The 23,497-nt window shown below is 42.7% G+C and overlaps 1 protein-coding gene across 1 annotated transcript in view; it reads right to left on the bottom strand.

The window, feature by feature from the left end:
- Positions 1-23,497, bottom strand: part of MELTF (melanotransferrin) — a 68,936-nt gene that overhangs the window by 27,468 nt on the left and 17,971 nt on the right. The window contains exons 4-9 of the mRNA XM_050963913.1: positions 19,706-19,805; positions 13,327-13,509; positions 12,817-12,973; positions 11,262-11,329; positions 10,033-10,246; positions 8,923-9,077 (exon numbers count right to left, since the gene is read on the bottom strand). Coding sequence (XP_050819870.1) covers positions 8,923-9,077; positions 10,033-10,246; positions 11,262-11,329; positions 12,817-12,973; positions 13,327-13,509; positions 19,706-19,805 — 877 coding nt within the window. The remainder of the gene's footprint in view (positions 1-8,922; positions 9,078-10,032; positions 10,247-11,261; positions 11,330-12,816; positions 12,974-13,326; positions 13,510-19,705; positions 19,806-23,497) is intronic.

Raw genomic sequence — 23,497 nt, 5'->3', positions numbered from 1 at the left:
AACTACTAGGCTAGACTAAGCAGCCAGGGAAGGAATTGCTAACTACACTACAAATCCACTCCGAGGGTGGATAAATGACTCCTGCTGCTGTTGCCCTATCCAGTGTGCTATTGTAATGCTGACTGACTTTGGTTGTCAGCAGGTGGGATTGAGCGGGGACCTCTGGAGCTTAGTGCGTGAGCCTCTGCAGCATGAGGTAAAAGCCAACTGCCTCTTAGCAAAGGCTGTAGAGCAGACTCATTTTATCTCCCTCTCTAAGTGGTCTCGGTACCACTAGATAGGACAGAACACCACTCCCAGGAGGTGTGTGGGTTACACTTAGGGTGACCAGATGTCCTGATTTTATAGGGACAGTCCCGATTTTTGGGTCTTTCTCTGATATAGGCGCCTATTACCCCCCACCCACATTCTGTCTGGTTGTCCTAGTTACACTATCTCAAAAGTTAAACTATAGGACAGCCTGAACAGATGCATGTGGTGGGTTCTCAAGGCCAACTGATTCTGGAAAACCAGCAAAGCAGACAAGTTCTGAAACTGTTCTGGGTTCTGAGAAGTGAAAGCAAACATGGTATCAGGTGGTCCAAGCTGCCATGAAAGTTCATTTTCTAGTATAGGGATTTTAAGAATATTCTATATCATAGGGGACGACATAGGGAAAAAAATGGTGGATGCTGATCACCCACCAACAGCCCCCTCCCATTAGAACCTCCACCTCCCCGCAGGGCCTCTAGCCTGCCAGTGGGAGCATCTCCCCCTCCATCCCCATGCCTCCTGCCCACCACAATCAGCTGTTTCACAGTGTTCAGGGGCAGTAGTTTCTCCAGAAATTGAAATTAGGGGGGGTGTTTGAATTTACGGGAGGGTGTCAGAGCCAATGAGATATATAAAAGAGATATGAATAAAGTAAATGTTTTGTTAGGATAATGCAAATTTAACATAAGGATAATGCAAGTTACACATAACAGGTCTAGATTTCTAAAAAATACATATTTTTTTAAAATGTATTTAATTTGAATTGACTTTTGAAAAGTAAGCCATCATAGGATAAGAGGGAAGTCCTGTCATGGATCAGTAACTGGTTAAAATATGAGAAACAAAGGGTAGGAATAAATGATCAGTTTTCAGAATGGAGAGAGATAAATAGTGGTATCCCTGAGGGGTCGGTACTGGGACCATTACTGTTCAACATACTCATAAATGATCTGGAAAAATGGGCAAACAGTGAGGTGACAAAATTTTCAAATGATACAAAACTATTCAAGATAGTTAAGTCCCAGGCAGACTGCGAAGAGCTACAAAAGGATCTCACAAAACTGTGTGATTGGGCAACAAAATGGCAGATGAAATTCAGTGTTGATAAATGCAAAGTATTTGGAAAACAATCTCAACTATACATATAAAATGAAGAAGTTTGAATTAGCTGTTAACACACAAGAGAGAGATCTTGGAGTCATTGTGGATAGTTCTCTGAAAACATCCACTCAATGTGCAGCGGCAGCCAAAAAAGCAAACAGAATGTTGGGAATCATTAAGAAAGGGATGATAAGACAGAAAATATCATATTGCCTCTCTATAAATCCATGGTATGTGCACACCTTGAATAATGTGTGCAGATCTGGTCACCCTGTCCCAAAAGAGAGAGATTGGAAATAGAAAAGGTACAGAGATGGGCAACTGAAATGATTAGGAGTATGAAACAGGAGGAGAAATTAAAAGGACTGGGAATTTTCAGCTTAGAAAAAAGATAACTAAGGGGGAATACAATAGAGGTCAATCAGCACAGGCTAAGTACAGTTCTACTGACCTTTACTCATACAATAAGAACAACATTTCATTTCTCACCCCCCACATTCATAGAGTTGGAAGGGACCTCAGGAGATTATCTAGTCCAACCCTCTGCTCAAAGCAGGACCAATCCCCAAATTGCCACCTCAAGGAACAAACTCACAACCCTGGGTTTAGCAGGCTAATGCTCAAAACAACGAGCTATCCCTCAAGTGATTTGGAACCCAAAACCAGGCAAAATCTATCACTCGGACAACACAGCTCATCACTAGCTGTCAGGAAGAGCTCATTTAGACTTTGCTTACGAATCATCATTTGAAATTATTAGGTTGGCCAACATCATTGAAATGAATGCACTGACATTGTCATTAAAAACAGCTGTATAAGGAAGCTAGTCTATGTTCATACTTTTGAAATCTGTTATACTTTTTCAGATATATGTATTTTATCATACACTATATATGCTTTTAAAGTGTGTATTAATGTTTCAATTTCAATTCAAATTTCCAAGCAGTCACTAAATTGGCATGTTTCAGAATAGCAGCAGTGTTAGTCTGTATCCGCAAAAAGAACAGGCGTACTTGTGGCACCTTAGAGACTAACACATTTATTTGAGCATAAGCTTTTGTGGGCTACAGCCCACTTCATCAGACACATAGAATGGACCATATAGTCAGGAGATAAATATATACATACAGAGAACATGAAAAGATGGGAGTTGCCCAACAATCTCTAAGAGGCTAATTAATTAAGATGAGCTATTCTTAGCAGGAGAAAAAAAAACTTTTATAGTGATAATCAAGATGACCCATTTAAGATAGTTTGACAAGAAGGTGTGAGGATACTTAATGTGAGGAAATAGATTCAATGTGTGTAATGGCTCAGCCATTCCTAGTCTCTATTTAAGCCTAAATTGATTGTATCTAGTTTGCATATTAATTTAAGTTCAGCTGTTTCTCATTGGAGTTTGGTTTTGAAGCTTTTCCATTGCAAAACTGCCACCTTTAAACCTGTTACTGAATGGCCAGAGAGGTTGAAGTGTTCTCCTATTGGTGTTTGAATGTTATAATTCTTGACGTCTGATTTGTGTCCCATTTATTCTTTTGCATAGACACTGGCCGGTTTGGCCAATGTACATGGCAGAGGGGCATTGCTGGCACATGATGGCATATATCACATTGGTAGATGTGCAGGTGAATGAGCCCCTGATGGCATGGCTGATGTGATTAGGTCCTATTATGGTGTCACTTGAATAGATATGTGGACAGAGTTGGCATCGGGCTTTGTTGCAAGGATAGGTTCTTGAGTTAGTGTTTTTGTTCTGTGGTGTGTGGTTGCTGGTGAGTATTTGCTTCAGGTTGAGGAGGCTGTCTGTAAGCGATGATAGGTCTGTCTTCCAAGATCTGTGAGAGTGAGGGATCATCTTTCAGGATAGGTTGTAGATCTTTGATGATGCGCTGGCGAGGTTTTAGTTGGTGGCTGAAGGTAACGGCTAGTGGCATTCTGTTATTTTCTATGTTGGGCCTGTCTTGTAGTAGGTGACTTCTGGGCACTCTTCTGGCTCTGTCAATCTGTTTTTTCACTTCATCAGGTAAGTACTGTAGTTTTAAGAATGCTTGATAGAGATCTTGTAGGTGTTTGTCTCTGTCTGAGGGATTGGAGCAAATGCAGTTGTATCTTAGAGCTTGGCTGAAGACAGTGGATCATGTGGTGTGTCCTGGATGGAAGCTGGAGGCATGTAGGTAGGTATAGCGGTCAGTAGATTTCCGGTATAGGGTGATGTTTATTTGACCATCACTTATTAGCACAGTAGTGTCAAGGAAATGGACCGCTTGTGTGGATTGGTCTAGGCTGAGGTTGATGGTGGGATGGAAACTGTTGAAATCATGGTGGAATGCCTCAAGGGCTTCTTTTCCATGGGTCCAAATGATGAAGATGTCATCAGTGTAGTGCAAGTAGAGTAGGGGTGTTAGGGGATGAGAGCTAGGGAAGCGTTGTTCTAAGTCAGACATAAAAATGTTGACATACTATGGGGCCATGCAGGTACCCATAGTAGTGCCACTGACTTGAAGGTATATATTGTCCACAAATGTGAGATAGTTGTGGGTGAGGACAAAGTCGCAAAGTTCAGCCACCAGGTTTGGCATGTAACTAGTTCACAAAACTGGGGGGGCGTGTTGGGGAAATTCAGGGGGGGTTTACACCCCCTTTGGGGGGGGTGTAGGGAAATCACTGTTCAGGGGGCTATGTCAGGAGGGAGGAGGAGCAAAGATGCAGTGCACTCAGGGGAGGGGATGGACTGGGGCAGGAAAAAGTGGAGTGGGGGTGGAGAGGGGGGTGGGAAGAAGTGGGGTGGTGGCAGGACAGGGGCAGGTTGGGGCAAGGCCTTGAGGGAAAGGGTGGAGGGGGAGTGGGGCCTGGGGCAGAGCCAGGGGTCGAGCACCCGCCAGCACATTGGAAAGTTGATGCCTGTGTTCTGTATTATAATTAAGGCTGTGTCATGGAGGTCACAGAAGTCATGGATTTCCGTGACCTCCGTGACTTCTGCACTGGGCGGTGCTGGCTCAGGGGCTGCCCGAGCCAAGTAGCCCCTGGGCCAGCAGCAGCAGTTTGCTATATGGGAGGGGGCTCAGGGCTAGGGGCAGAGAGATGCGGGGAGGGCTTACCTCAGGGTGGGGGGCTTCCCAGCTCCCACTGGCATGGCCCTGCAGCTCCTAGGTGGAGGGGCCAGGGGGCTTCACATGCTGCTTGCACCCAAAGGCCCTGCCCCCGCAGTTCCCACTGACTGCAGTTCCCAACCAATTGGAGCTGCACAGCCAGCACTTGTGACGGGAGTAGCGCTCGGAGCCCTCTGGCCCCTCCACCGCCTAAGAACTGCAGGGACATGTGGAGCCAGGGAGGCAGCCCCTGTGAGCCCTGCCAACCGACACCCCACCCCCGCCCCCGTACTAGTAGGAGTCCTGGGCTGCATGCCGATGCCCACGCCCCCCCAGCACCAGCAGGGGTCCCGGGCCACCTCCTCCAGCACATGCAATGCCCCAGATCACTCAGGGGGTTGGACTAGATGACCTCCTGAGGTCCCTTCCAACCCTGATATTCTATTCTACAGCCTGCCACCCAAGTTTTAGGTAGGAATATATAGTAAAAGTCATGGGCAGGTCATGGGCCATGAATTTTTGTTTACTGCTCATGACCTGTCCATGACTTTTACTAAAAGTACCCATGACTAAAACGTAGGCTTAATTATAATCTATAGTCTGAGGCAGGAGTGGCAGAAGGCTCCTAAAAGTGAGAGGGCCACCAGCATTGGAAACATGGCCCCAATACCTAACCCTTCCCCTGAGGCCCTACTCCCATGCTGTCCCTTCCCCTGAGGCCCAGTCCCCACCCTATCCCTTCCCCCAAAACCCCGCCTCCTGCTCACTCCTTTCCACCCTCTCCCCCACATCGCTCACCCTTATGGCTGGCAAAAAATGATGGGGCCATGCCCCCCACCACCTCTGTTCCAGAGCTTCTGGGCTGAGGCCCAGAGCCTTAGTCCCACTATTGTTAATGTATTTTCCTCACAACACTGCTGCATGGTAGGAAAGTGCTATGATATACCCATTTAACAGATGGGGAACAGAAGCACAGAGAGTCTAAGTCTCTTGTCCATGGTCACACAACAGTTCAATGGTGTACTAGTGTAGGGCTTGAAGCCAAGCCCTATGCTGGTGGTGTAACCACCTCCTTCCTCTCTTTATATATAAGCCGGCTCTATACCACCCATTCTTTGCCTCTTCATTGACGGCAATAAACTGTGGATGGGGCAGTGCATGGTGAAAGTACACTGCAGTCTGCAGATCTCGAGCTGATTTAAGGGATGTGTGTGGTTGTTACAAACCAGCACAATTTAGAGCAGTCCTGAGGCTGCTTATTCAGTCTGGATTAAGGTTTCAGCATTCTAGGCCTATGCTCAGGGCCCTAGTTCCTAGAGTCAGATTCTGGGATCAGAATCTCAGCTCTCATTACAAAAAATAATATTTTTAGGATGAATGGATACAAAGAAAAGCTTGAAAAACCTGAATGTAACTAATGCCTACCAAAGTGTGCTAGAACAATGGCTTCAAAAGGTGTGAGCTGCCTCTTTCCTCTTACTTAGGAACCTGCTGCCACTCCAAGAGTAACTGAGCCATGGTGTTGGGGCAGGGCCCTAGTGAGTCCATGCTGAGTGTGCCCAGGGCTCTAGATTGTCTTAATTTGGCCTGGTTATTCCAAATTAGCCTAGGAGCTGAACCACTTCCCTGTCCAGCCACTGAACAGAAGGGAAAGAATGGAAAGGTGAGACACACACACAAAGGGCACAGAGCATTGCTGCAAAACACCTGAGCCCTGAAAATGCATTAAAACATCCCACGTGTTTGGAAAAGGAGCTTCTTTGTTTCTGCAGCTGGGGTGAAGTCATCTAGAAAGGAATAAATTAGGGCTGTCAAGAGATTCAAAAAATTAATCGTAATTAATCACCTGATTAATCACACTATTAAACAACAATAGAATACCATTTATGTACATATTTTTGGATTTCTACATTTTCAAATATATTGATTTCAATTACAACACAGAATACAAAGTGTACAGTGCTCACTTTATTTTTGATTACAAGTATTTGTACAGTAAAAAACATAGTATTTTTCAATTCACCTAATACAAGTACTGCAATCTTTTTATCATGAAAGTTGAACTTACAAATGTAGAATTATGCACAAAAAAACTGTATTCAAAAATAAAACAAAGTAAAATTTTAGAGCCTTCAAGTCCACTCAGTCCTACTTCTTGTTCAGCCAATCGCTCAGACAAACACGTTTGTTTACATTTGCAGGAGATAATGCTGTCGGTTCTTGTTTACAATGTCACCTGAAAGTGAGAACAGGTTTTCACATGGCACTGTTGTAGCTGGTGTCACAAGATATTTACTTGCCAGATGCGCTAAAGATTCATATGTCCCTTCATGCTTCAGCCACCATTCCAGCAGACATGCATCCATGCAGATGACAGGTTCTGCTCAATAACAATTCAAACTTTCATTATCTGAGTCAGATGCCACCAGCAGAAGGTTGATTTTCTTTTTTGGTGACTTGGGTTCTGCAGTTTCCGCATCGGAGTGCTGCTCTTTTAAGACTTCTGAAAGCATACTCTACACCTCATCCTTCTCAGATTTTGAAAGGCACTTCAGATTCTTGTAGCTATCTTTAGAAATCTCACATTGGTACCCTCTTTGCATTTTGTCAAATCTGCAATGAAAGTGGTCTTAAAAAGAACAACGTGCTGGATCATCATCCGAGACTGCTATAACATGAAATATATGGCAGAGTGCAGGTAAAACAGAGCAGGAGACACACAATTCTTCCCCAAGATGTTCAGTCACAAATGTAATTAACTCATTTTTAACAAGCATCATCAGCATAGAAGCATGTCCTCTGGAATGGTGGCTGAAGGGGCGTACAAATGTTTAGTATATCTGGCACATAAATATATTGCAATGCCAGCTATAAAATTGCCATGTGAATGTTTGTTCTTACTTTCTGGTGACATTGCAACTAAGAAGAGGGCAGCATTATCTCCTCTAAATGTAAACAAACTTGTTTGTCTTAGCAATTGGTTGAACAAGAAGTAGGACTGAGTGGACTTGCAGGCTCTAAAATTTTATATTGCTTTATTTTTGAATGCAGTTATGTAACACACACACAAAAAATCGACATTGTAAATTGCACTTTCATGACAAAAAGATTGCACTACAGTACCTGTATGAGGTGAATTGAAAAATACTATTTCTTTTGTTTATCCTTTTTACCGTGCAAATAGTTGTAATAAAAAATATACACTTTGATTTCAATTACAACACAGAATACAATATATACGAAAATGCAGAAAAACATCTGAAGTATTTAATAAATCTCAATTGGTATTCTATTGTTTAACAGTGTGATTAAAACTCCGATTAATTGCGATTAATTTTTTTAATTGTGATTACTTTTTTGGAGTTAATCATGTGAGTTAACTGCAATTAATTGACAGCCCTAAAATAAATTTTCATGCACCAAAGGAATAAACCTGCTAACAGAACATAATGTAGTGGAACCAAACAGTAGGACAAATTCTGCCATTCTTACTTAATCCTTTTTCAAACAAAAGGTCCACCAAAACAATGAGAAACCCATCCCATTAGTTTGCCTAAAGGACAGCAGGATTTGGAGCTGTATGTTTCACATGTTTCTGGCTGCAGTATGATACTTAAATGACTGAAATGTGGGCACTCAGCATATCAAAACAAACCGTAAGTGGTCCAGGAAAAAGAAAAGGAGGAGAAGCTGTAAATGAGGGAGCCTTTTCAGGCAACAGTACGAATTTACCAGACTAAAACCCCTCCCACTCATATGGGCAAGATGAGTCTACTTTTCATGCAGTTTGCAATAAAGCTCTGCTAGCTCCAACTGCAGTCTGGGGGTTTTTAATAGGCATTTGTGGTTTAACGCAGAGGCTACAATCATTAATGTGGGGAAAGAAGACAATAGTACCAGGTGCTCAGGTACCACCGAAAGGGGCATGCTGCAAGAATCAAGATAGAATAGGAAAGAAACCATGAGATCTCATCACCAGTCAATGTACATTTCAGGATTTGGGAACTACTGATATAGTTAACACAATACAAATCTGCACACTTGTGGTGCCCCAGTTGCAAGTATTGTGTGCATTCTGCCTCAGGGCCAGAGACAGATTACAATTAAAGGGAGCATCAGTCTAAAATTCAAGAATCCTGTCTCTTTGGTCTGCCTTTGGGTCTTTGTACTGAGATCAATGATGAGCATTCTGCTTTCTATGTCCACCCTGTGGAAGAGAAGCCACAGCCTGATCAGTTCGCTCAGCATAGATACCCCTGCTGCTCCTATACCACGGTAGGTAAAGCCTTGAAGCCATGTTTCATGGTCTCAAATTCAGAGTGGTCTCCTTTCCCACTCCAGTGTGATGTTTCGGTCTTTGTGCTTCAAGGATTCTCCAGAAGGTCAGGATGCAAATATGAATTCAAACAAAACAAAGGCGGTCTCTTGCAAGAGCACCTCTACTTGTGATTACAGAGGCAAATCCAAAGGCTCAACTTACTGGTGGGATCGCAGCTCAAGCCTTGCATGGCATGCATATATTCATCACCCAGCCAAGCCTGGTAGTTCTGATTTGTGATTGGAACCAGTTCTGTGGTGGTGTCTTTGAAGAGAAGATTCTTTGCATTGTAAGCCGCAGAGTCAAACATCTGAAATCTTTGCTGTAACATTAAGGAAAGAGAAAGTGTCTATAAGGCAAACACACCTTTGTCTAAAGCTTGGTCTACACTTAAAAAGTTAGGTTGACATGGCTCCCTCAGTGAGGTGTGTTAAAAAAACCACACTCCTGACTGACATAGCTCTACTGACCGAAACCGAGTGGAGATGCAGCTATGTTGATTGGCCATGCTTCCAGTGATACAGCTACTGTTGTTCAGGGAGGTGGTATTTTTACACTGATGGGAAAATATCTTTTGTTGGCATAGGCTGCATCTACACTATGGGGTTATGCCTGCATAGGTACGCCAACATGGCTATGCTGGTATAATCTTTGTACTATAGACATAGGTTATGTCTACACTACTGCAGCACAGCTACAGGGCTGCTACTGTACTGTCACAGTGTAGATGGTTCCTACATCAATGGAAGAGGTTTTTCCACTAATGTAGGTAATCCATCTCTCTGAGAAGCAGTAGCCCGGTTGATGGAAGAATCTTTCCATCAATCTAGTCGCGTCTACACCAGCGGTTAGGTCGACCTAACTACAGTGCTCAGGGTGCAACATTTGTCACAGCCCTGAGTGAGTTGCTAGGATGCACAAAGTTGTAGGTGTACACCAGGCCATAGCCTAAGTTATGTTTAAGTCTGGGGTGAAAGTAAAGTCTAGTTGGAAACCTTGGCATTGAGGGCACTATCTCACTTGTACCTTCACAAGGCATAAACAATTGCCCCTCAAGAAGTTCAAGCCTTGTTTAGTGTTTCTTAGTATTTGGGGGCAAAGAAAGTGGTGTGAGACCACAAGCCACATTTTGTGGCTGAAATCCATCTCTAGGCCTGATCTTCTCAGCTGCTGAGTGCCCTCCACTCCCATTTAATTCTCACTGAGCTGAAGGTGCTCAGCATCCCACAGGATCAAACCAGGTGGATGATGGGGCAACTAAAAAATCCGTACAACAGACACCAAAAAACGTAATCCACCTGTCCCTGCTTAAGCATCTGGAAGATGAGTGACCCATCAGTGTCAGGTCTGACGACAACAGCGTGAGCTGGGACTCGGGCCAGGTGGCATTTCCTCCATTCTGTAACCTCAGCTGTGCTGCCATCGCGGCAGAGAAGCTGGAAGTCCCTGGAGTGAAGCTCTTGGGCCCATGAGGAAGGAGTCTGGCCTGAAATCAAATAGAACACAGTTATGAAACAGCTTTCAAAATCACACCGATGGATACAGAGCTGCTGATGCATCTGTCTCCCTCAGACTCTGCTCTACCCATCCAGCCACACTATTTCTAAGGTACCTAATCACATGAGCAGCAATTCTCCATTACATTCTGCCTGATTTTCCCTACAGCTGCATAAAGCAGGATAAAAGTGGCTTAACAAGCTACTCGAGAATTTCTCCCATCTAAGGGTACTATCTAAGAGGTGAAGAACCACCAGAGTATTCCCCAGTGCATGGTTGGAGGAAATATAATATGGTTGAAGCTATTCCTTTGGCTTCAGATATAACCCTATGAGACTGTAGGCAGCTGAACATAAATTAAACAGTGTGCAGGCAGCTCTGAATTATGCTGGGGACCACAGCAGTGCTGAGATGGTCCTAAAATCCAGGGGCCACAAGGGTGGCCCAGAACAAACTTTTACACCCATCCTGGTGTCCTGCACTAAATGGAGCTCCACTGGACTTAAAAAGTGGGACCTTGATATCTAAGTGGTATATACTCACAGTGCCATGGGTATAGGGGTGCCATGAGTATAAGGGGTCGTTGCATTGATTAGTGGCGCCACAAATTAAGCTCCCTTCTGCCTGTTTTTGCTGAGATTTCTGAGAGAGGAGCCTAAGCCACAATTATTTGTATTCAACTTTTAAAATATCCCAAAGTCCAAGACTGTTTGGATCCAGGATTTTGGTTCAGGTCAATCTCTGCTTCCAGAGTGCAATTAAAGATCCCACTTTACTTTTTGCTGAAATTGCCAGTTGATTTGAAAATGTCTGACCTGGGGGACATTCCTCTTTCCCTTGTGTTCACATGGTGTTCTGGCTTTATTGCATATTTGCTTATTCCTTGCATCAGAATAAATTCTGAACATATGACATTGCTCTTATGGTTGGGGTCACCAGATTTGCAACGCTTTAGAGAATACAGCTGGACTTTCAAGTGAGAGATGAACCCTTACATTACTCACCATCTGTGTTTTCAGACACTGTGCTGTGCTTCACAAAGGCGACATCTCCAGCTCCTTCAGCCAAACACCTACCATAAATCAGACTATATTTATACACTATTAATCGTAAGTATGGAATACTGCTCAGTGACAACAGTAGGCTTGTGCAGTGCAATGTACCCAAAGAGCACCAGTAGAAAGATGCTGAACTATTTGCTATCTTTATGCTGTGTCTAAGGATCAAGGCAGAGGCTAATGGCTAGTAGGGCAGGTGCTGACAATGCTTGGTGTGATACAAGACACAAATATCAGATGATTCCCTGCCCTGAAAAATCTACAGTCTGAGACAGACACAAGACTCACTGGAAAATCTGGAATGAAGAGTCACTGTTTAAAATAAAATTATACAGATTTTTTTAATTTGTGACATCTGTGGGAGCCTGGTCCAGGCCCTGGGAATTGGGAGGTTTTGACACACACATGCAGGGAAGAGAATAAGGCACAGAGGAGTGAAAGAAGTAGAGAAAAGAGGTATTGAGGTTGGCATTGGCAAAGTGGAGGAGGAGGGGAGCACAATAAGAGATAAGGGAACTAATTGTACTTGAAATGGAAAGCTTCAGATTTACCAAATAGCTGGCTAAGCCAAACGTTCAGGTGTGAAAACTGTCAGGGCTCATCAGCTCTTGATAAGATTGCAGCAAATCCAAGCATGTTCAGCACTTATGCATCTGTGATCAGGTTAAAATCAAGATTTGTTTTCCGAAGAGGTGAATATTGATGAAGACAAAAACAACTTCAATGGGATTTCCATGCACAAAACAAGTAATGACACCTAGAGTTTTTATAAAAGAACAGATATGCCTTTGGCCTGAGTATTAGTGCATTGGTTCCCAAACTGGGGGGCCATGAAGAAATTCCAAAGGGAGTGTGAGGCTGCCCAGCCCTTGAGCTCCTGGCCGGGGAGGCTAGCCAGCCCTCAGCCCCTCCCCTTCTGTCCCCCCCCTCCCCCACAGCAACACACCGCTGCACGGGCAGTGCAGCTTGTGCTTGTCCACCTCCCAGGCTTTCCAATAAGCCAGCCCTGCTGCTCTGAGCAGCCTAGTAAGGGGGCAGGGAGTGGGGGGAGAGGGGGTTAGATAAGGAGCAGGAGGTCTCAGGGGCAGTCAGGGGAAGGGAGCAGTTGGATGGGCCAGAGGTTTGGGGGGGGGGCGGTCAGGAGACAGGGAGTGGGGGCGTTGGATGGGGGGGGGTCCCGGGAGGGAGCGGTCACGGGACAAGGAGCAGGGGAGGTTGGATAATGGTAAAGAACAGGTGGGGACATGAGGGTTTCTTGAAAATTAAAAAGGGGGCGTGATGCTGAAAAGTTTGGGAACCACTGAAGTGAAATTATAGAGAAATTATTTTAAGATTACCTCAAATTATAAATTCACCTTAGTTTTATGTTTTAACAGATTTTCTACTAGCATTATTCATTGGCTCTCTGGAATTCTGCTGAAAGTCCATTGGGGCTCAGATATCTTGCCAGTGGGCATAGCACATATAGACAAATGTTAAACATTAAACACTAAGACTTTACCTGAAAGCCCCGCTGTAGTCATAATACTGCTCTTTTGAATTTCTTTCACATTTGTCCTGCCCAGCTGCATCCCCTTTACAGAGCTGACAGAGGGATTTTGGGTAATTTACATTATTGGCTCCAGGAACACAGCTTGCACTGAAATATTCACTAACAGCTACAAGTAAAATTAAGGTAACAATATTTTAGCAACTAAAACCAAAACCAAAAATGGCAAAAACACATTTTAACAAACCTTAATTATACATCTCTATACATTAAAAAAGCGATAACAGCTTTTGTTGGCTTTTAAAAACAGTTTATACATAAATACACTGGGCTGAATTCTGATCTGAGCGGCTTCAGGTCAAATCTCAGTTAGAATGAGCAACAAAACAAGGTGAAAAAATCAGCTAGAAGCCAAGGTTCTTGTCCCTGGGAGTGCTTCCGCTATCCAGGGAGCACATATTCATGCCAATGTTCAGTGACAGGGCCTCTCTGGAAAGCAGGTTACATCCCAGCAGCCATTACCTTTTGGAACATTGCATCCCATCACTGGCATGCGACCACTATCAATGAGGTAGCCAACAGGAACATTCCAGCCAACTGTTCTGTTGATGCCTGTGTGGCATGACTTTACGCCCTTCAGACTGTTGATACTAATGAAGGAATTTTTTCTGACAACAGCCACTGCATAGTATGATGTGCCAATTTCTGCATAGGAACAAAAAGGGATCAAAATGAAACTAATATAGAAGCAGTATTACGATAAGAGACATTGACCTGACACCTTTTCATAATCTTCCACATACATATTCAAAGGGCACAAAGCTCGCATCCCTGGTATGATGCCACTGACCTCAGTAATAAATTCCGCCTGTTGTTTCTTCCTTGTGTAAATGTTTTTGTAAATAAAGCCATATTTAGCTGAAATATTTAGACTTTAATTTGTAAAAGAAATGCTCCATAAATACCTTCTAATTTATTAATTTTTATTTTGTAGCATCAGGGCCCATTAGCACCAAGAGTATGAAGGGGCAAACATAATTTTCACCAGTTTATGGTTGATGTGATTCACAAATTCATAAAGCTTAACACCACAAGGGACCATTAGATCCTCTAATTCAACTCCTGTGTATCACTGGCCATTAAATTTCATACAGTTACCTTTATATTGAGCCAAATAATTTGTGTTTGACTAAAGATAACTTGCATTTGACTGAAGGTTAAGAAAAACCATCCAGTCTTGATCTGAAGACATCAAGGAGAATCCACCACTTCCCTTTGTAGTTTGGTTAATCACCCTCACCGTTAAAACTTTGTGCCTAATTTCTAATTTGAAATTTACCTGCTTGTGAGTCTTTATCTGGAAAACTCCTGAATGCTAACTGCACAAGTGCCATTAACTTACTCTCTGAGGACTTCAGGATGTCACCTATGGCTTGTCTACAATTTTCTTCACATTTCTCTCCCAACACCCAGCTGCACTAGCAGTTCCACCAGTGCTACTGATGGCAATGGTGGGAGCACTAGTGTACACCAATTAGCTACCATTTAACCAGCATAATTAAAGAGCTGCTTTTAGGTATGTAAGAATAAATGGAGGTTAAAATGCCGGTGGACTACCTACACTAGTACTCCCTTCATGTTATCACTTGGATGGCTGCATCCATGATGATGGCAGAATTGAAGGAAAATGCTAATGTAGACAAAGCCTATGTCTGAGTTCCCTCTCAGTGAAATAGGGACAGAAAGTTGGATTTTACAGTCTGTACTTATCTTAGTCCCACTAAAAAAGAATCTTAATCCATCTCTGCATATAACAAATCATGTTGTGAGGATGGGGAGCCAGACATAGAAGAGACTAACTTGAGGAAAGAGAGATTTTTAATGGAATTGGTAAAAAGCTCTTTGACAACATCCAGGTACCATGGAGAAGTGGGGAGAAGAGGGGGCAAATAGATTAACAGACTTTAAGACCATTGATCATTTCCTATAACTGTCTGGATAATACAGGCCATAGGACTTCCCTGAATTAATTCCCGCTTCAGAACCAATAGCTGTGGTTGAACTACAGCATATCTTTCAGAAAAGCATCCAATCTTGATTTTAAAAATGCCAGTGATGGACAATCCAACACAACCTTTAGTGAATTGTTCAGATGGTTAATTGCCCTGCCTGTTAAAATTTTGTATCTTATTTCTTGTTTGAATTTGTCTAGCTTCAATTTCTAGACTTGGAACTTGTTATAATTTTGTCTGCTAGATTGATAAAGTTCTGTTTGCAGATAGGTGCTAGTAGACTGTGATCAAATCACCCCTCAACTTTCTCTTTGATAAGATAAATAAATTAAGCTCCTGGACTTTCTAACTATAAGATATGTTCCAATCTAATAATCATTCTTATGGCTCTTCTCTGAATCCCTCCAATTTTTCAATATCCTTTTTGAAGGGTTTGCACCAGACCTGGCCACAGTATTTTAGTAGTTGGGGGCATCAGTGCCAAATAGAGAGGTAATATAACTTCCCTACTTCTCCTCCATGTTGCCCTGTTCAGACATCACATAGCCCTTTTGGTCCCAGCATCGCACTGGGAGTTCATGTTCAGCTTATTATTCAGTGTGACCCCCTCAAGTCTTTTTCAGAGTCACTGCTTCCCAGGATGAACAAGCATTTGACTCTTTTTCAGCCTCTTATAATTTTATAGTGTTTAAGGCCAGAAAGGACCATTAGATCATCTATGCTGATCTCATGTATATCAAAGACCATAATTTTTCAACCAGCTATTGCTATATTAAGCCCAGAGACATTAGTTAAACTAAAGCATTTCAGTCCTCAGGAGAGGTAAACTATGTGCCACATGGACAGACTGGGAAAGACCAAAGTGTCACCAATGCCCAAGGCTCCTGAAATGGCAGGAAATTGATTAAGTGAGATATACCCAAATGATCCCAACAGGCGAACCGTGCCCCACCCTACGTAAGAAGGTAAAAAAAATCCAAGTTCCCAGGCAACCTGACATGGTGGAAGATTCCTTCCCAATCCCAAATCTGGCAATCAGCATGATCCTGAGCACACGAGCAAGACACGGTTGCCAGGCATCATGAAAGAGGATTCTCTATACCACCTCAGCACACCAGTCCACACTGTCTGGTGTCCCATCTCCAACTGTAGCCAATCTCTGATGCTTCAAAGGAAGGTGTGGAGAAAGGGGGGAAAAAAACAACCCAGAATACAACTGACTGATTGTGCATGGGAGGAGGGGGATTCCTTTCTGATTCCTGCAGGCAACTGGCAGAAGCCTTGAAGCATGAGTTTTGATTATAATAATTAATTCAGTGCAGAGCTGCAAGTGCTAGAAACACATTGCGGGCAATGCAAACAGACAATTCTGTTCTCTCCATGACTCATGAACTAAAGAAATGAACATGGGGACTCAGATTCACAATAAATCCAAGGTCAGAAAGGGTCTTACCCCTGCCCTCCCACACACACAAACTACAAAATTTCTCCAGAAGCTGGAAGAAAGCCTATATTTTAAAAACAGATCTAATCTTATATTAAAGACTCCACGTGATGATGAGTCCACCACTTTCCTTGGTAAGCTGTTCCAATATTTAATTATCCTCACAGCTAGGAAATTGCATCTTATTTCAAGGCTGAATTTAGCTATCAGCTTCCAACCATTGGTTCTCGTTATGCCATTCTCAGTGAGGATGAAAGGCTCCCCACTCTCAGGTCTTTTTCCCATGTGTCAGATTTATACACAATGATCAAGTGACCTCTCAACCTTCTATTCAATAAGCTGAGTAAGTTGAGCTCCTTAAGCCTCACATAGTAAGACTTACTTTCTAGCCCTGGGTCATTTTTCAAGAACAACTGTATTTTTAAATGTGATTTTAAAAAAATTGTTTAGTTACTATTCAGGGGGGCAGCATGGTCAGTTGGCTTGAGAACTGGCCTCAGAGTCAGGAGACCTAAGTTCGATTATCAGTTCTGACACTGATATACTACTAGCCTGTGATCCATGCCCCCTCCCCACCTTATTGCTAATAGTATTAAGCATCTGGTCACAATTAACCTTTTTAGGACTCATCTATACAAAAACTTAGGGTGCAGCAAGCAGAGGTGTAAATCTACAGTGCATTGCCCTGTCATGATGCACTGACTTGCTGTGCTGACACTGCAAATACAGTATCAGAGGGGTAGCCATGTTAGTCTGGATCTGTAAAAGCAGCAAAGAATCCTGTGGCACCTTATAGACTAACAGACGTTTTGGAGCATGAGCTTTCGTGGGTGAATACCCACTTCGTCGGTGCATCCGACGAAGTGGGTATTCACCCACAAAAGCTCATGCTGCAAAACATCTGTTAGTCTATAAGGTGCCACAGGATTCTTTGCTGCTTGTGCAAATACAGCTGCCACTAGTCAAAGAACATCATGGAACTTTTAGTGTGTGGTAGCAGGGTCCACATGGCAACAATGCATGGCAAGCTAGTGCACTGGACATTTATAACCTGGCTGCCATGCTCTAATTCTGTGTGGACAAGCTCTTAGTGAAGACTGATGCAAAATAGGTATTAAACACTTCAGCCTTCTCTGCAGCATCAATTATTTGCTCTGCTTATCTGTTAAGTAATGAACTTGCAATTTCCTCCATCCTTCTTTTACTTTTAATGTATTTATAGAATCCCTTCTTATTGCCTTTTATGTCCCCTGCTGGGTGTAATTCATTTTGTGCCTTAGCCTTTCTGATTTTATCTCTACATGTTTGTGTTATTATTTTATATTCATCCTAGCAATTTGTCCTTCCTTCTATGTTTTGTACAATTACTTTTGGATTTTCAGGTTCTTATAGAGCTCCTGATTCAGCCATATTTTTTTTAAATCTTTCCTCCACATTAGGCTAGTTTGCTTGAATACTGCATACTGGTCACTCCATCTCAAAAAAGATATATTAGAAATGGAAAACGTACAGAGAAAGGCAACAAAAATGACTAAGCGTTTGGAACATATTCTGTATGAGGAGAGATTAAAAAGACTGGGACTTTTCTTCTTGGAAAAGAGACAGCTAGGAGGGGATATGATAGAGATCTATAAAATTGTGACTGGTGTGAGAAAAGTGAATAAGGGAGTGTTATTTATTCCTTCACATAACAGAAGAACCAGAAGTCACTCAATGAAATTAATAGGCAGCAGGCTTAAAACAAACAAAAGGAAGTACTTCATACAACACACAGTCAACCTGTGGAACTCTTTGCTGGGGGATGTTGTAAAGGCCAAAAAGGAACTAGGTAAGTTCATGGATGACAGGTTCATCAATGCCTTTTAGCCAAGATGGTCAGTGTTCCTAATCCTCTGATTGTCAGAAGCTGGTAGTGGATGACAGGGGATAAATCACTTGATATTTGTTCTGTTCTGTTCATTCCCTCTAAAGCATCTGGCACCAGCCACTATCTGAAGACAAGATACTGGACTATTTGAACCATTGGTCTGACCCAGTATGGCTTTTCTTATGTTCTGTTGTGCTTTTACTGTTGTCTCTTTTAGAAACTCCCAGTGGTCCTGAACTATTTTTACCTTAGATATTGTGTCCTAAAATATCCACACTCATGTTTTGGGGCTGTCTGTGTAATTAAGCAATGGTTCAGGGATGCCACAAGGCAATATAGAGGAGGATCAGCAGCTCTGGGACTCATTGTACTTCATGGGGAGTGTGCACATTGCAGCATGTTCTTGATGATGTGCACCTGGCTAGCCCCTCAGCCTGCATCTTTCCTCCCTGCCTACTCCCTCTGAGTGATTTGTGCTCCTGCAGGTATTAGAGAGCACACCCCCTGTGTTCCACTAAAGCCAGGACTGAAATTGTGTCTAGTTTATGAAAAAAGTATTCACCTCCCCCTTATTGTCCATCTAAACTTGAGCCAGACACAATCTCATCATTGTGTGGGCTGGAATACCCATTCGTAACTGGCCTGTGGTTGCTGGGAGAATCCACCTCTCAGTTACAGTAGCATAAATCTGAACTAATTCCATTGACTTCATCAACATTCAATGCAGTTTCTCCAGCTTCCCCAAACATTCAGTGGACTACACCAGCTTTACAGAGGCATAACTGTAGAATTTGTCTCCATATACAGCATACTCCCAATTATCCAAATAGCATGGGGGAGACAGATTTCATTCAGATAACTGGGAGTTTGAATAACTGAGAGGTGACTGGATCCCTGCAGGCACAGGGTGTGTGGGGCAAGCTACAGTCCTGGCAGGGCAGGTCAGAGACACCCCTCCCTCCCCCCCCGGCCAGGACTCTCTTCTGCCCTGCCAGGACTGCAGCCTTCCCTGCACCTTGCACCTGCAGAAATTGGATGTCCCAGTCCTGCAGCAGCTCATGGAGCCCTCTGCTGTCCTGGCCCCACTCACTCACTCACTCGGAAGGATAATAGGGTTTTGGATAAACCTGAGTACACTGTATTTAGTTATGTGACAAATAAATAATGTATTAACTAAAATGACTAAAAACAAAAAACTCAGCCCTCCTCCCCACACATTTCACCCAATTCTCAGGAATAAACTGAAATTTTCTGTGTAACTGGTCAGAATGGTCTCTTGAAAGGAGAAAAGGCTCTATCATCTCTGGATCCTATATCTGGGCATTTTCCTTTCCTCTCTGGCTTCAGAATGAGGTGATGGGTCATTTTATGAAAAAATACAGTTTCTGCTTTGATGAAAGGACAAGGTTTCCTTTCCCTTAGATATGATCACATTGTAACCTTCCTTAATTTATTATCATTATTTACATTGCTGCAGCACTCAAAATATTCTGGGCACTGCATAAACAGGTAGGAAGACAGAGTCCTCACCCCAGAGATTACACAGTAAACATTAGTAATTCTTTTGTGTATATATACCTTGATCATATACTTCTCCAACCACAGGTTTCAGATTATGTTCCTTTCCAGCTTGATAAATGGTGCCACCATCCAATGTCACCGCATCTGCCAAATTGTTCTGTGTAAAAACAGTCAGAATTTATATTTCATCACAGTTATTAACATCCTTTCACCATCTGAGGGCAGAGACTTCATAAATTCAATAAACCCTTTACATACATAGTAGATATTAATTTCTGGCTGCCAGGGTTCTCTTTCGTAGTCTTCTATGGCAATCAGATTATTAATAAACTGACAGAGAATATATGTCACCAAAAATTTGTATAGTCAGATTTGGGTCTTTAGTTTAAAAACAGTGGTGAGGTTGTTCCTACTGCTGCTGAATAGCACAGGACTGTGGCGATCCCAGTGGTTTATGAACGCCTCATTTTCAGAGAAGACCCTGCATTTTGCCGGTGTGCCTCCCGCCTCTAAGGATCTGTGGGTGAGTTTGTGGCTCCACCATTTTTGATCAGTTGGGCCCACTTTTAGCTTTCCATTCACCTCTAGGTAATCCTCTCAAACTGGAAGGTAGGGATAACGATAAGGGACCATATTTTTAAGTTCACAAGCTGAGACTCTTTTGTGGCAACATTTTTTAGGAATCAAAAATACTGATACCAAAGACAAGTGTGCTTTTTTTTTTAAAATGTATGCTGGTATAAAATGTAAAAAAAAGTCAGCAGAGACCTGGGTATAGGTCTTGGAGAGGAGGGTTTTTTTTTCCCCTAGTAACTTTGTATCTGAATGAGTTCATCATGAAACTTGGAACAAATGCTACTCATATTCATCTCAAACAAAACAACAGCTCTGAGAGTGTCTGCACTCATTTGATTTTTCTCTTCACTCCAGATGTTTATCATACTGAACATTCATTCCATTAGACTGTTTGTTCCTTATAAACAACACAATTTATTTAGATGTTGTAGCTGCCCCAAAGAAGATCTTGGCCCATTAGGACTGCATATGACAAACTGGCACTGCCCAGAAAAATACCAGGACATATGCTTCATTTAGAAAGGGAGGTTTTCTGCTATGGATTTGGGGTAGGGTTGCCAATTTAATGACTGAACAAAATCAAACACTCTTGCCCCGCCCCTTCTCCAAGGCCCTGTCCCACTCCTTCCCTCCATCACTTGCTCTCCCCTACTCTCACTCACATGCTCATTTTCACTGGGCTGGGGAGGGTCCCTTTTTGACTGGGTGTTTGGTTGAAAACTGGACACCTGGAAACCCTAGTTTGGGGCTAAGCACCAATGGATAGACTAATCACTGTGTATGTCAAGGAAATTATGTTATCAACCAGCTAAGAATATACATACTCTGTCTGATAGTTATAGGGCCAATGTCCCTAGTGATTAGTCTATTTTATATCTCAGGCAAGTTTGGTTAATGTCTATAGTACTTGTGACCTAAGATGAAGTAGGAGAAACAAGAGGTTCTGTTATGGTAGATTATGTTTGGCCTGACCCTGGAGTAGAGATACTTTAAATTCTATCAGTGTCCTATATGCAGTTGTTTCAAGAGCCCTGATTTCTGGGACTGAACCCACAACTTGCACTTGTTTCTACATTTTTATTCACTCTACAGTTTGGCCATTATCAGCTGAGATGTTTATGTATATGCTGTACCTCCAGGAAGCTCATCCAAGGATATTTTTATTTGCTGTATTCTGAAACTTTTTATCAGCCCTAATTTCTGTTCTGAGCCAGATTACGTCCACATAATAAATGCTGATTGCAGTAATGCCTTATGTATTGTTGATGCCAGAGATATTTTTGTGGGAGACATCTAGGGAAAAACACCCATGAAAGTATTTCACATCAGAGTTTTGATAAATGTATTAGCAAGGCACTACTTTTCACCGTTTTCAGAGAGACACTGTCTGTCTGTCCCATGGTATTTGTAAAGTTCCTATCACAGTATCTAGCTGTCCACTCTCAATGGTGATTCTGTTTTAGTTAAATATTAGTTAGGAACAAAGGATGGAAGATTTAGCAAATGCTTTTTAAATGGCTTAGGCTATTGATGGAAATTACGCTGTACTTTAACCTTAGCATGAAGCATGTTGGTGGAACTAAGTCCAAGTAACGTGGCACTATAAAAAAAGCAGACCTCTATCCCCAACCCTTGCCCACAACACTAACCCCCACCTTCCCTCCTCAGAGAGCAAAGTTTAGTAGACCTGCAGGCTCACAGATCACATGCAGTCCTATATATAGCACAGCAATGAGCAAATGTTTACTAGATCATTAGCACATGGGGGGGGGGAAGTCTTAAGGAGAGAGTTGTGCCTGAGGCATAACTCTGCTAAGTTTCCTTGTATCAAAAAGCCATCTATTTGTGTTAACTCACTGCAGGAGTCTAAGTTGACCAAATAAGCAGGAGGGAAACTTGGTCTCCTAGCTGTTCTGTGTTGGTTTAGTTGTGCTCTGAGCATGTCTATCAGATTGTGAATCCTGCCAGGGTTTAGGCATGGATTAGGTGTTAAACTGCCTTGCAGTGCAGGATTTAGGCAGCTCAGGTACCTAGCTAATTTAGTCACCTACAGGGTCTGCAGGAGAATGGTACTCAAGGGGAACGATCATAGGGACTGAGTGCTCTATACTGGAAAGGGGAAAAGACTTAAAGGCAGCCCAGACAGATGAGGAGAACAGGGCCCAGAAGGCAGACTAAAGAAAAGCCCATGAAACATGGAAGAACTTTTCGTTTGTTGGGACTTTTTAGTTGGTTTGTGACTTGGCTGGAGGGCCAACCCACATCTCCAGCACTGGCCCATACATGTGGAGTTTATTAAGGAGTCAGAGAAACTGAGGCACAGTGCGGCAGAGGCACCGCTGGACCCCAAGGGGGTGCTTGGGAGGTGGCTGACCCTGTCACATGACAGTTAGATGCATAAATCCCCCTTGTGAATCCCACCTCGAGAGAATTAGACCTGCTGAGTTTAATTTGTGGAAACTTTACATCTCAGTGTATAAACTTGGGGTAGTCTGCTTCCTAAATCTCTTCTCTATCAGATACTACAGTGTCACAGCTCTGCCATTACTCTGGTTCATTGTTGCTCCAGATAAGTGGAAATAATGAATGCCATGAAGAGGTTTTCTGCATAGCAACACAGAACCTGATACTCTCAGTCTCGTACCAAGCTGAGAAGGATCATGGTTGTTGTAGCCTTTGTGCTGGAAGTGTAAAGGAATTGCTGGACCAGTGTGGTTTGTGTTTATCCGTCTGCAACAAAATCTCTTAGAAATTCCATGACAGAATCTTCTACCTGGGCATGTGCTGATGGGGATCCACTTGGATTATTACATTCAGCACATGATTTAAATCTTGAATTCTTTTCCCCTTGCATCAAAGAAGCAGCTGCATTTTATTGCTGGGTAAAGTGTCTTCTATTTTTATAAGATCAGATCTCAAGGTTCTTGTTTCAATTTTAGTCAGCCCCAGGAATTTGAGTATGGCTTTAGTAAAATTTGAGTAAGCTTCAAGATTTAATTGAGTATTAATATTTTCCATTTATTTAGCAGCTTGCATCTGAGGGTATCACAATTTTTTATAAGCATGTATTAATTAAAACTCACTATGTGATAAGGAAGTATAATTATCCCTCTTCTGCAGATGGGGCACAGAAATGACCTGTTCCTTCCCAAGGTCACAAATAATGTATGTGAATGAAGTATTATCTGTTTCACTGAGGCTGAGCAATATGACTAAGCCCTTTGGACTAACCTCTGTTAATGCTGCCTACCAAGCCTTTTTGCTGTTTGTGTC

This window comes from Gopherus flavomarginatus, chromosome 8 (genome assembly GCF_025201925.1).
Source record: "Gopherus flavomarginatus isolate rGopFla2 chromosome 8, rGopFla2.mat.asm, whole genome shotgun sequence".
Classification (NCBI taxonomy): domain Eukaryota; kingdom Metazoa; phylum Chordata; order Testudines; family Testudinidae; genus Gopherus; species Gopherus flavomarginatus.
The sequence above is the reverse complement of the archived record's forward strand: the minus strand, read 5'-3'. Positions and strand labels throughout refer to the sequence as shown.